The sequence below is a fragment of the Sylvia atricapilla genome, chromosome 2, assembly GCF_009819655.1.
Source record: "Sylvia atricapilla isolate bSylAtr1 chromosome 2, bSylAtr1.pri, whole genome shotgun sequence".
Lineage (NCBI taxonomy): Eukaryota > Metazoa > Chordata > Aves > Passeriformes > Sylviidae > Sylvia > Sylvia atricapilla.
The window spans coordinates 11231216-11244705 of record NC_089141.1 but is presented as its reverse complement, the minus strand read 5'-3'; the positions used below and the strand labels follow the sequence as shown (position 1 = coordinate 11244705).

Below are 13490 nucleotides of genomic sequence, written 5' to 3'. Positions count from 1 at the left end.
CATTACAAATCAACTTCTGACAGGGAGGGAAAACCAAACTGGGTTTTGAAAACTCTCAGCTAACAGCAAAGAAAAGCAAAAACCGAGCTGCTTTATTTTTTTTTTCCTTCGGTGAGATTGAATCTTTTATGCTGAGCATGCCTGAACAGAGGGCAAGGAATACGACAGGACACGTGGCCAAGGAAATTGAGGGTGGTTGGTGCAAAGTTTTCAGGTGTTTGAAACTCTGAGAACTGGGTCTGTGTCTCCAGCAGCATTTCCCCAAGGTCAGCCCCCCACCCCTGCCCCTTGCCCCCACACTCCAGCAGCAGAATGAAGGAGAAATGTTACAAAAAGCTGTCCCCACACAGGCAGTGCTTGCCACGGGATTTTGGTGGCTTAAACTCACTAACAGTGTCTGATTTAGAGCAATCTCAACCCGAAGAAAAGAGATTTTTGAATGAACTGAGCAACATAAAATGCAGCTTTTCTATCCATCGTGCTGCATTTCATGAGAGATTGGGGCAGATAAGGGGAAGTATTCTTTACAGCTTAAGTGCTTTATTTTACCTTTCTTACTTCTTTTTTTTTTTAGTCAATTTTAAACCCCATTCACTTCTCTTTCAGAAAGAACTACTAATTATTATGAGTGTGTTTCAAAACCAGTCTTTTACAGCATGCTCACTACCAGCACTCATGAAAAAGCCTCTAACTCTGTTTCTCTTCAGCAATATGTGATAAATGTGCCTGGACATTTTGTAAGTCCTGCATCCATGCCGAACAGTTTCGGCCCCACAAACCCTAGAAACTGATTTTTTCCCCACTTAATATACCTTCAAAACCCAAGCCAACAGAAGAAAGCATAACTGGTTACCTGCTTTTTCAGGCAAAGAGAAAACACAGTGTGCCACTTCTTCAGCTGCCTCTCACACAGTCTTGGACTTCTAGGGATTCATCAGAATCAGGTCTAGATTCCAGAATGTCAGGCTGGGAAGCAGAATGGTTTGATGTCTGTGTGTGTGAAGAGTGTGAAGAAGCACAAGAAGTGGCTCACACTGTTTTAAACCACTTATTTTCAGAGCTAAGACTCATGTCTGCTTGGAACTGGGACTGATGTGCTCCAGAGAAAAAAAACTTAGGAGTTGGGGAGCTCTTTGGAAGATGCTGAAAATGGTGGAGGATCCTCAAAATCCACCTTCCTGTCTCCTTTTTCCAGTGGGAGATGTGAATGCTCTCCTAGACTTGGGCTCCCTTCTGCTTTCTTTCAAGGAACGGGTACCCACAGAAGCTGTGCCAAAAATTCAGGTCCCCTACAGGATGACAGTGGCTCTACAAGGGCGTTTCTAATTCAGGCACATGTAAACTTCCACACCAAAGCCTCACCTCACAGCTTAAGTCATCCTTTTAAACAAGGGTCACTTCCCAGGGAACTCAAAAAGCATCATCAGTTAAAGCAGGATGCAACAACCCTGTCTCCCTTTTATATTTTCTTGGCAGATCTCTCACCTGAACACCACCCAAGAATAGGGCTCCTCATCATGCCAGGAAAGCAGCCTTGGGGAAGGAAATGGGATGTGCTGTTTGGGGCAGATACTGATATAAAGATTGATGCACACACCACTGCCAAAACCCCAGCCTGGTTGAAAATACCACTCACAGCAAATGGAAGAAATCTCATTTCAAAATAAAAAAAAAAAAGCCCAGATGCTTTTCATAGTGTCGGTGCTGGAAAAAAGACCACCTTTCTTTCCATCTGTATTTCATGCGCAATGCTATGAGTGTAAAGTCAGCTAGTAGCTAACCCTCAGACAGTTTTTCAGGCTGAACCAATGAAGTTTGGATAACATTTGGCACTTGGCAATAATACAGCCAGGTTAAGGTATTTAAGCATAAATATAAACAATAATGGAGAAAAAAAAAAAAAACAACCAAGAAAATAAATAAGCCTTGTAAAAATTAAGACTTGTTACTATTTAAATGAACACAGTTAGGGAAGCTAACATAATGGTGAAAATCTTTTGTCAACTGACTCAAAGTCACTACAAACTTTATTTCTGTTCCTTCCTGAAGTTGAAATAGCATGTTACAATGACATTATAGTATATATGGCCAGACAGGTTGTGAGGTATAGTCCTCTATTTTCCTTGTTTTTAAAGAAATAAAATACCTGTTACAGATCTCTTCTGTATAAAAATACTGCAAGTCTTTCTTTCTTCTTGTTTGCTGTATAGATCAAATACACAGCTTTTATGTCCATGTTTTTTTCTGTTATTCAGTCACTTAATATTCAAATGGCTCTAGGTTTTAGTAGCACTGGTTTTTACTTGGAAGGATTTTTCACATATTTTTTTTTTCTTTTGATATTTACTATCTGCTTTAACAGTCAGTCAAGAGCACCCACCCTTTAGGATTAACAGATAGAAAACAAGTTTGCTCCTATTTTTAAGGCATTTATACTCAGTATTTGAGTGTCTTGTGGGTTTGAAATCTCAACCATTGCGTTTCCAAAGATGTTGCGAAGAACTCCTTTAAATTCTGCCATTTTTCAGCCACCACTTTTGACCTGCAATGCAACTTTTCTCCTTTTCTTTTTTTCCTCTCCTGAGCAACATCATTTTGGTACCTTACACAGGAACAGGGCTGTTCTTTGTATGAGTTTCTAGAGCTTTGATACTGCTGACAATCTTCTTCTGAGGGCCCACCACTGTAACGCCAACTTTCTTCATGTCACTGGGAAAAAAGAGAAGGTGTGTAAGTGAGGACACTGAGCTTCACAGCACTGATCTCAGTAAACAGCAGTGAACCTGCCTCTCTCACACTGCTGCACTGCAGGAGCCTCCAGGTACAGGGATATTGCTGAAACACAAGCCCTGGTGCAAAAAAACACTGAGAGCTACTCTCTGAAAACACAAGGGGGCTGCAAAAAAATAGAGTGAAAGCTCATTTAGCCTCGTGGTGTTTATTTACTTGGAAGAAAAGGCAATGAAACTGTTCTCCAGTGATGCAAGCACTGAGATTTTGGGGTAAGGCGGTTACTGCTACATCAGCTGAGCCTCTCTAACACCTCCATCCCCTCACTAATCTGATGGCTTTTCCATTTTCCTCTGAATGGTGCTCTGAACTCTGCTATCAGCACTGAGCTGAAGGAGCCCATGGCCAAGCTTCCAGTGTCTCCTCTGGTTTGCCCCGGATCTCCAGCCTCATTGTTCCTTGTGCAGCACAGAGGTGATTTAACACCTGTGAAGGGCTAATTAACCAGGGGCTCACAGGAAATTGGGCATTCCTAGAGGATTTCTGCATTGTCCCCAAAGGGTAATTGTTACAAAAAGCCATTAGCACCCTTTTTATAGAGGCAATAATACACTAATTAATGGCATTGATGTGTTTAATTGTTGGTAGCACAGCTGCTGCCTACTTCTCCATAACTTGTGTATCCAGCCAACCCGACTGGGAGTTAAGATTTCTTTTGGCATTAAATTTTTAACTGTACTTGATGCCTTTTCAGGTGCAGAAAGAACATTACCCTACTCTTGTCACTAGAACAAAGATGGATTGCATTTAGAATGCCATAAACTTGCAATTTGCTCACTTCCAAGCATAGCAGGAGGGAGTTCAGTCCCTAAGTAATTATTAGCATGGAGGAGGAAAACAGCTACAAAGAATTTGCACCCTCAACTGGTTTGGTGGAATATGGGATGGGTAATAAAGGGAATGATTGGCAACATGCCAGCTGTAGAGAAACTCCCATACAAAACAGAGAATTTAAGGGATCAACAGAGAAACTTCAGCAAAAGGAAGTGAGGCTAGTGTACCAAATGATGCACAGTGTTACTGTCTTGTAAGAAATAGGGACTTCCCTTGATTTAGTGAGAAAAAGGTGGGGAATCATGGTCTTCACACAGTAACCAGACATAGATTCCCTTCATGGCTACTTTAACTACAACAAATAATTCCCATTTGCCTCTTTAAATGTAGGAAAATTTTGGCTAAGAATCGGAAGCGCCGTATAAAAGTGCTACCTTCCTGCTTTTGGTTGAACTTGTAGCTGTGATGAAAACCCAGAGCAGACTACAACTTACTCTGTGGAAATCTTGGCTATGGTGTCACAGGAGCTGTACTCCACCCCCGTGAAGATGTCCTTGCACTGCCCTGTCCGAAAACCATTGAGCCAATCACCCGTGCTGCGGAAGGCTGAAATGTCAATGTTGCTTTGGTCCAGGAGGAGATTCGATGGCCTGAAATAAAAGAACAACGAAGTTTAGAGAACAGGGAGAAATACAGATTTAGTTTGTACTTAAACCTGGCAGTGGCAGGAGCATCCAGGCTGGATGTGGCTTTGCTGTGAGTTCTCAGCTGCTGCGGCCACCACGGGGCTGGTGCTGGCAGCTCTGGCAAATACTGTGGAATCATTCTGCTGAAGAGCACCAGCTTCCCAGGCCCGTGTTTAAATCACTGCAGCATTCACAAAGTGGATGTTACCTCACAATTTAATGTGCAAAGACTAAATTAGGTTATATTTATGTGATCCACCTAGTCTCAAACATCACAGAGATGATGCACACTCCAGGCTCCAAGCTGAGTGTGCTGGTAGAATTTGGTCATATCAAATGCTCAGAATATTGTGACTCACTGACAAATCCTAAATGCTGCTAGTAAGTCAGAAGCTTCAACAATAAGCAAAGTCCCTTATTTTTATTGTATTATTGCAGGCTTAAAGCCAAGCATGTTCTCAGCTCTGCTGCACCTGAGACTGAACTAGAGAATGTTCAAAGCAGTTATCTCTGCAACTTCACAGTCTATTTTCTGCCCCATAATTCTTTCCCCTCTAGTAACCTGCACAGGAGTCTGACTACTGCTGCTGAACCCATTTGAAGTGACTTTTGTCACTGAAAGCAGTGAAAATGAGAGGTGGCTGGACTGACAGCATAATTTAAAGGCAATGATTACACAGTGTAACAGGTAAGTGACAGCCACCGGAACTGGAGAACTGATCTGAGCTGTAAAACACTCTCTTCAAACCCAAGTCATCTCTGTTCATTGCTGGAACAAACACAAATAGGAGGAGATTTTAAAGGCACCAAGAGAACCACATATTAAACATAGTAATTTTAACCTCATAGGAAGCCTAGAAAATCCAAATCCTTTTCAATTTCAATATGTCTCAAATTTCATCAAAATCAGCAGCACTACAACAGCACATCCTTGCAGTGCAACTGACGTGCCCTGGAACCAGGAGATACCACACCAGTTACATAAGTTACATCAAGACTTTCCCTTTTGAAGAAAAGAACAATGATTTTTGGTATTGGCCACATCCTAAACTTCTTTAACTTCTGACATTTTCCTGATTGTTAACAATCAGCTGATTTCTTTCAGGCTCAGAAAGTTATCACAGTATTTTTTTCCTTCTGGGAATGCAGGGCATAATTAAAGAGCTACTCGGATGCTTGAAAATCTTAACTCCAAACACACACAATCAGTTTTCACCAGGTCCCAGAGGCTACCTTCCCTCCAGAGCCCAGCCAGGACTGTGTTCACTGACACCAACCCTGGACTTCACATGCTGGGAACAGCCACCCATGGAAAGAAAAGCAACAGAGGACACCAGAAACCTGCTCTGTCCTCAGAACAGCAGCTCACTTCATGTACTGTTGTCATGGCCAAACCAAATTGTAGATACCTACATGACACCCAGCTTTAAAGGCTCAGTTTGACAATTGGGTCCAAGATAATTTTAATCAGTAGCTGTAAGCCCTGAATTTCACTGACTACTGTTTGTCCCGTGAAGAGCCAATGTTTTTTATTTATAGTTTTCTGGGTATAGTGTCTGGAATCTCAAGATATTAATTAAGAGTATTTATGAACTGTTCTTAGTGATAAAGCACATTTTTTTTCTTTTTCCCAGCCTAATATGCCTTTTTAACTTAAGCCTCATAAAACAAGGTCTGACTCAAGAATCACTAATGAAAAAAAAAGTATAAACAAGTTGAAATAGAACAGGTCTCTAGGATTAGGTATTAGAATGGCCCAAAAGAGCCTTTATGTTTATTACTTGGATCAAAGTATCATCATGACAAAAAATATGACCTAATTTCAATGCAAATGACCTCAGAGTAACCAGCTCTGTAAAGTATCATTTTTCTTCTCACAGGATTCCAAACAAAAATTAGTTACTTTCCTCCTCAGAGAGGACATCTGGACTGTTTATCAACGGGCAGGAATTCTCCTCGCTGCGAAGAGCCTGCGATGTCTCCTCGTGTGCATCAGGGGAAAGCTGGGCTTGCAGAGCATCTGCACACCCTGGCAGGTTTGTTTCCCCCTGACCCAGCCCCCAGACAGAAGGGCTGAACATGAAATTTATGGTCTGGGTGATGTGCGCCATGAGCTCACGCTTTAGCAGACAAATTAGACGGGCTGCAGTCCGTGCAGCTGTAAACGACGTCCTGCAGGGCTCCACCTGATCTTTTACAGCTTTTCATAAATCAGTACCTACCACTTTCAGAAGAGAGTCATTAAAAAGAAATCATGGAAATTACATGTTTGCTCAGGGGAAGTGAAAGAGAACATTTCTCTCCATCTTTTCTTGTCTTTTTTTTTTTTTTCTTTTTTTTTTTTTTTTTTTTTTTTTTTACCTCCTTTTACTTTGTTGCTTTGACTAACTATGACACACCCTTCTCAGATCATCTTCTGACAGTCATGGAAAGATTTTCTATCCTGTTCACCGTGACTGTTGTGTTTATTACACCTACAAAGTTGTATTTACTGACATGTGGTGCCCTGGAAAAAAAACCCAAATCAGCAAGACTGTTTGGAGAGACAAACTGAACAGTGAGATGCCAGTTACAAAACATCCTGTGGCTGGAAGCTTTCTCTGGATGTGTCCATTACTTTAACAGTTGGAATTAACCTTTGAGCCATCTGCAGAGAGGAGAACTATGGTGTATTGTCATTAGCACAGCTTTTTGTCACAACACAGGGAAAATTTTGCTGCACTAACAAAAAGACACAGAGAAAACATCATTAGAACCCTTCCCAATACAGCATGAAAATCTCATCTCTGGTTGGCTGCTGTCTGGGGAGCAAAAAAAAAAAAAAGACAAATTAACTTGTAAAATCCAGGAATTGAGACACAGAAAATGAAAATGTCCTGCCACTTCTGCAAATACACAGAGGAGCTGTGCACACACAATCCCAGACTTTGTACTATAGGAGCCTCTCTCTTTCCATCCATTCCTCCAAACACCTCAACCAGCCTTCAGTTTTTTAAATCTAGACTTTCTTTTCCACAGTCCATTTCTTTTAAAGAGGAAAGCATTTTTAAAAACCCCACAAAAAACATAAAGTAATTTCCTGTGGCAAATTTTAGGTAATTAAAAGCTGATTTTGTAAAGTGAAATTGCTCCCTATGAGCCTGGTTGGAACACAAATCCAATGGGGTTTATGATTATGGTGAGCTGAAGCACAGAATTCAGGTCTAACAAGAATTTTATTTCAAGAGAAAAATAACCCCAAAACCAACAAGGTGGCACAGAAAGCCAATTTCAGTTTTATCTTCTCCAGCAATCAGAGTCATATGCATACATGTGTATCAACAGAAAACTAGTAAATAAATGACATGCCAAGGAGAAGTGGAGTTATTCAGTTTACTTGATTATCTCTGGACCTTAAAGATAAAAATCTTTGGTGTTCCAACTCTTCATGCCCATTTTTAACATGCTCTTAGCAGAATTGGTAATTTAGCCCCTGAAGTACAATTCACCTCTTAAAGGGGGCACATTTGCTTCTCCCAAGGGCCTTCATGTGTTGTTTTCATATTTTCCAAATACACATCTTGTGGGCTGCTCCTTGGAGTGCAAGGAGAGCTGGAGAAATGAAGAGAGGCAGCACAAGCAACCAAAGGGAAAAACAATGCAGTTGAGGCTGCAAAACTGGTACACCTCTCTAAAAGACAAAATTTCTTGTTTTCTAGCTCCATTGTTGGAGCCAGAAAACCCTCCACAAAAAAAAACCAAAAAACAACCCAACTTACCATAGCTTCTACTAGGATAATAAGCAAACAAAATTTCAACTGGCCCAAAGGTCAACCCTTCAGTCTTCCCTACTTCTTTAGCTGCCCCTCAGAGCATGATTTTCACTGTGCTTCTATTTTTCAGCATCTTGATAGGATAATAAATCACATGCCTGGGTGTATCAATGCCCCTTCATTTACTTTTTCCCAACACCAAACCCCTAAAGGGAAAAAAAAAACCCAGCACATTGCTGAATTATATTTTTTCCCCCTCATACCACAGCTTAAGCTGTGCTTTTAAGGAAATACAGGCACATGGCCATTTCCTGGGATGTGTAGCTGGCTGACAGACCCTCAGTGCCAACCACTCATCATTGTTAGGACAGTCTGTAAGCTCCTCAGAACAGACAGAGAAAAATGCTTCATAAAGCTCTTAAAATGTTTAAAATCTACCATTTGCTGTGGAGAGATTCCCTTTAGATTCCACTTTTGGCTGCACTCTTGTTGCCTGTAATCAGAAGAGAAAAACCCCTGGCATCAGTGTTAAAACAGTAAAGTAAAAAGCAGACCTTTGTCTGGAAGCTTCCAGGTGTCCCAGTGGTGATGGGCACACCTAGAAAACCAAATTTCTGTGATTATATAGGGTTAATTAATTAGGATATTTAACAGGTACATCCAAAAACCCAACCCTGGGTCAAGCCCTTAGGGTTCGTCCAAAGGGTTCTCTTCCGATTGGAGGTCCCCTACTTGGAATAAAGATGCTTTATTAACCTGAACAATAGTTCAGGGATGTGTTTAGAAGGTCTTATTGCTCCAAAATCTAAGGGGAAAGGGTAGGAAAAGTATTGGAGCTATGGCCATGCATTAACAATCTACCAAGTTACAAATATATGAGAAATATATAAAAAAGCTTGGGCATTACTGTGAATTTCTACTTTTGTCACCTCTTTCCATCATTCCCAGTGTGGAATTGCCACCACCACTCACAAGGACTCCAGGAGGTGAGAAGCAGCAGAACAAAAACCTCCTGAAAATCCCAATAAACAGCAAAACCTCCCCTCCCCATCAGGTCACCCGCTGCATTTCTATTTCATTCATATTAATAAATTAATATTTGATTTATTTCCATCGAATAATTAAATAATTTCATATTTAATTTGGCCGGGCCAACACAGCCCGCTGTAAATTCCTGCCCGAGTGTAGGCGAATTAGAGGTGTGGAAGTGCAAATAGATGTTTTATTGCCTCTGTTAACAGCCAGCCCCAGCTCACTTCCAGCCACTCATTTTGGAGGGACAATGGCCCAGTCCTGCCTGCCCCAGGCTCAACAATAATGACTGCTGGCAAAATCAGGCAAAAACAGGGCTGAATGAATTCCCAAAACCCCTCCTCAGTCCACCCCCTGCACAATCCAAACTATGCTTAGACACTGAGCAGTAAGACTTTCTGTATTCTATTTTGTGATTTGTAGTTAAGTTTCTTTTTTCCTCCCACTTCCATAAATTCATTATTTTATGTTTAGCAGGCTTCAGAGAGAGAGAGAGATGGAGTCTTAAGTTTACATTATTTAAATTATTTTAGATCCAACAGTCTGGGTTTAGGATGCAGATTATGTTGTTGCTGGATTTTAAACTTTGAAGCTTAAAATCCACCCAGAATCTTGCTCTATGCAGCATTTGGTCAAACTCAAACCCCGTTGTTAAGACCCTGACAATGTCCAAAGAAAACTGAAATCTCCTCCTCTCTTCCACCCTGGAAGTTCTTAACAGGGACAAGCAAACAAACAATATTACAGCAGGTCAGCAATATATATCAAGTGTCTGAAGCCTTCTGACATGAATGGAAAAAAAAAAAAAAAAAAAAAAAAGGACTTCTCAACAAAGTGTTCAGCCAATCTAAACAGTAATTTCATTGCAAATATTTTTGTAAGAACAGGGCTTGAATTATGCTGCAAAAAAGGAGCAAGTCTGAATTTTTCATTTGCCCAGCTCAGTGCTCCTTTTAAGTTTGATTGTCATAAAAACCCTACCAAGCCAGAATGTAGTGTTTCCACCGAATTGTCGGATTTTAAATGGAAATAAACTTTGTGAGGAGCAAACATCAAATTTTAAATTGCAAGCACTGCCCCTGGATGTCACCAGTGAGGGCAGCACAACGAGAGACAACAAAGTGAAATGTGTTTAGCAGTGAACCCTTGCAGACAATTTCTCACAAACAACAGCTCTTCCAAAGACTGCTCAAGGAAATTACCCAAGCCAGGGTAATTCAAACAACACATCAAATTTAAGTAAATCAAGGCAGGGTTGCAAACAACTTGCTATCATGTAAAAGAATGTATGAGAAATTAATTCTTCATACATGTTTTTTTCATCAGGAAGAATAACTGATCCTCATCCCCTAAATTTTCTGGGCAGTATGAAAAGAATTTCAGTTATGATTTATCTGAAATATCCTGAACTCTCAGGTGTTCTTCTCCCCTTCCTTGCAATAAATTAATTCCTCTCCTCCTAAATATGTGCTTGCAATATAGAAAAACAACAACAGCAATACCTGACACCGACTTTCACTCTACCAAAAGCAAACACAGAAGCAGGCTGGGATTTTTTGGTGCAGATTCTAGATCAGTTTTGTAATCAATCAGAGGCCTGGCAGAAATTCAGAATTTCTAGGAGTCATGTGTTGGAATTAGAAACAAATTTCCATTTTCTTTCAAGTGGGGGCTGTGTATTAACTCAGCTATTCCTGTTTCATAGGGTCATGAAGACTAAATTACCCCTACATCACGGATGTGAACACACACAGCAAATATGAGAAAGCTGCCACAACTTTTGAGCTGCCTGAATCCTGTGTCACAACCCTTATACCTCAAGATCACACTATAGTACGGCAGCTTTGGGACACATAAATGCTTTAAATATATTACATGACGCACTATGTTTTAAATATGTTTTTTTCAAATGGCCATGTAAGAGTAAGATTCATATACATAAAATGGTAATATACATTGTAAATACAGATATGTATACTTAAATATGTCTATAAATTCAGAATCAGAAATTTAAGTAAGAAAAAAAATCATAAATATAAATCAGTGAAAAAAGTGAAATGGGTAAGAAAATTTTCACAAGTCCATTTCAGATTTGTAGGGTACACAAAGTACTTTCAGTTGCATGACTCAAGTTACATTTTTTTTCCCACACAAATGAAACAACAGCTAAAGAGCCATTTCAGCCTCACCAACTTGCTTGCAGGTGGGTGAAGTGATTCTGACTCCCCACCCCAAGCCGAGAAAAGTTTCCATCTGCTTTGTATCTGTATGAAATGCTCACAAATGTGAAGTAATACACAGTGGACTGAAAAAAAAAAATAAGCTCAAGAGGAAAAATAATGAAATTGATCAAAACTGGAAGAACGATGAACTCACTTCCACCCTAAAGATATCCAAACAATCTAAAGACTCTGTTAGAAAAATGAACATCGTGTTCAGAAAACAGGAAAGAACAGCATGACATAAATCAAATAAAAATATCATGAGACTGTGCTTTAGAAAACCGCGTGGCTTGTACAGAGTTCTGTTCCTACAGTCCCTTACAGAGCTGCTTAACTCCAGGCAGCCTAGGGCACACAAAACCCATGTGTCCAAAACCAGTGCAGGTCTTATTAGCAAGAGCTCAAGGTGGCCACCTGATTAAAAAGTCAATTTTGACAGGTAAGAAAGAAATCAGCCCTACTCCATACTTTACAATGAATAGAAATGGATTTTTCACGTGAAGCTGAGATGAAACACAACACCAGGAAAGGTATTATGAAACATTTGCTGTGCTGAGGCCACAAAAACCTTTTGTCCGTGTAAGGTTCAAAGGCACATAGAGCGATCTGCAGAGCGATGATCAATAAGGATAAAAACATTCCCTCGGGTATCAGGAAATTATTAGATACCATGGAGTGGCCTGAAGGGATAGAAAACTTTAAAGGCAAGAGAGAATTGAAGGTTTTGACTCCTCTTCTGTGAGGTATTAGTGCAAAACGTGCCTGGGCTCTGGGCTGGAATCAGATGTTCAGCCAAGCACATCCTCCAGTGGAGGTGAGTTAACAGCAACCAGCACCCAGAGGACAGGGATATCCTATGCACCTCCAGAAATATGCCTTTTAAATAGGATATAACAGTGCTCTGACTATTTTAAACAAACATCAGCTCTAAAATCTGTAAGAGGAGACAAGTTTTGCATCTGCAGCCGACGTCGTCGGGTTAAACGTTTTCCCCTGACCGAGTATATTCTGAACACCTACAAGCATATGGTGGGCATCAAGCTTTAGCATTCCTCCAGTAGCAGCACAGACACAGCTAAAAGAGAGCTGGGACCTCTGCAGCCTAGATTAATCTCTTCTTATGGGGAGGAGCAGAGGGGTGTGGGAGTGCTGCGGCCTCAAATAATGACTGAGAGCAGGCACTTGAGGAGATTCCCAAAGGAATCCCTGAGCCCTCGGGGCTGAGGCCCTGGCAGCTTTCCCCTGCAGTGATGTCTGTCCTGTCTGGATGCTGACAGCAGAGGAGCAGGATCCCGCTGTGTCCCCTTCTCCAGGAGCTGCCCTGACTCTCAGCCCTCGGCGCCAGTTCCATACCCCTCACACAAGGCCAGGGCGAGGCCCCGCCCCGTGTTCAGTCTCACTTCTCGTTTTTATGTCTCATTTTTCTCTGTCACAAAGCTGTGCTGAGCCTCCAGGCTCAGTCCCTGGCCACCAGCACCCGGGGCTGTCAGCTGCCACCAGCACCTCTCTGTGGCTGTGGAGCTGGCTGCAGATTTCCAGCCGTGTCTAAGGTTTGAGATCAGTCTAAGGTTTGAGATCAGTCTGCTTTGACAGTGGTTACATGGCACAGGACTGCCCAGCACCCCTCACTTGTGTTTTTATGTGGTTGTGTGGAAGGACAGCCTGGTCTGGCCTGCAGACACCGACAGTGTGAGATGGAGAGATCATGGATCACACATTCCCTGAACGTGCAAAAAGCTCCTTCAGAGAGGGAAGGAATTGGGATCCCGCAGTGCCCTGCCTGACAGCAGGGAGTGAGTGAGGAGCTGCAGAAAGGGAGATGCTGCACTGCCTGGGAACATGCAGGGATGTGGTGTGAAGGGTAACTGGGAGGGAGGGAAGGAGGGAGGGAGGAGGGAAGGGAGGAGGGAAGGGAGGAGGGAAGGGAGGAAGGGAGGAAGGGAGGAAGGGAGGAAGGGAGGGAGGGAGGGAGGGAGGCAGGAAGGAAGGAAGGAAGGAAGGAAGGAAGGAAGGAAGGAAGGAAGGAAGGAAGGAAGGAAGGAAGGAAGGAAGGAAGGAAGGAAGGAAGGAAGGAAGGAAGGAAGGAAGGAAGGAACGGAAGGGAGGAAGGAAGGAAGGAAGGAAGGAAGGAAGGAAGGAAGGAAGGGAGGAAGGGAGGGAGGAAGGGAGGGAGGAAGGGAGGGGAGGGAAGGAAGGGAGGAAGGAAGGAAGGAAGGAAGGAAGGAAGGAAGGAA

General features: G+C 41.9%; 1 protein-coding gene across 1 annotated transcript in view; it reads right to left on the bottom strand.

Moving 5' to 3' along the window:
• Positions 1 to 1139: 1139 nt before the first annotated feature.
• The window catches only part of EPHA3 (EPH receptor A3), a 168678-nt gene continuing 156327 nt past the window's right edge, over positions 1140 to 13490 (bottom strand). The window contains 2 exon segments of the mRNA XM_066340812.1: positions 1140 to 2709; positions 4059 to 4214. Of these exon segments, the coding sequence (XP_066196909.1) occupies positions 2604 to 2709; positions 4059 to 4214 (262 nt within the window). The 3' untranslated portion in view covers positions 1140 to 2603.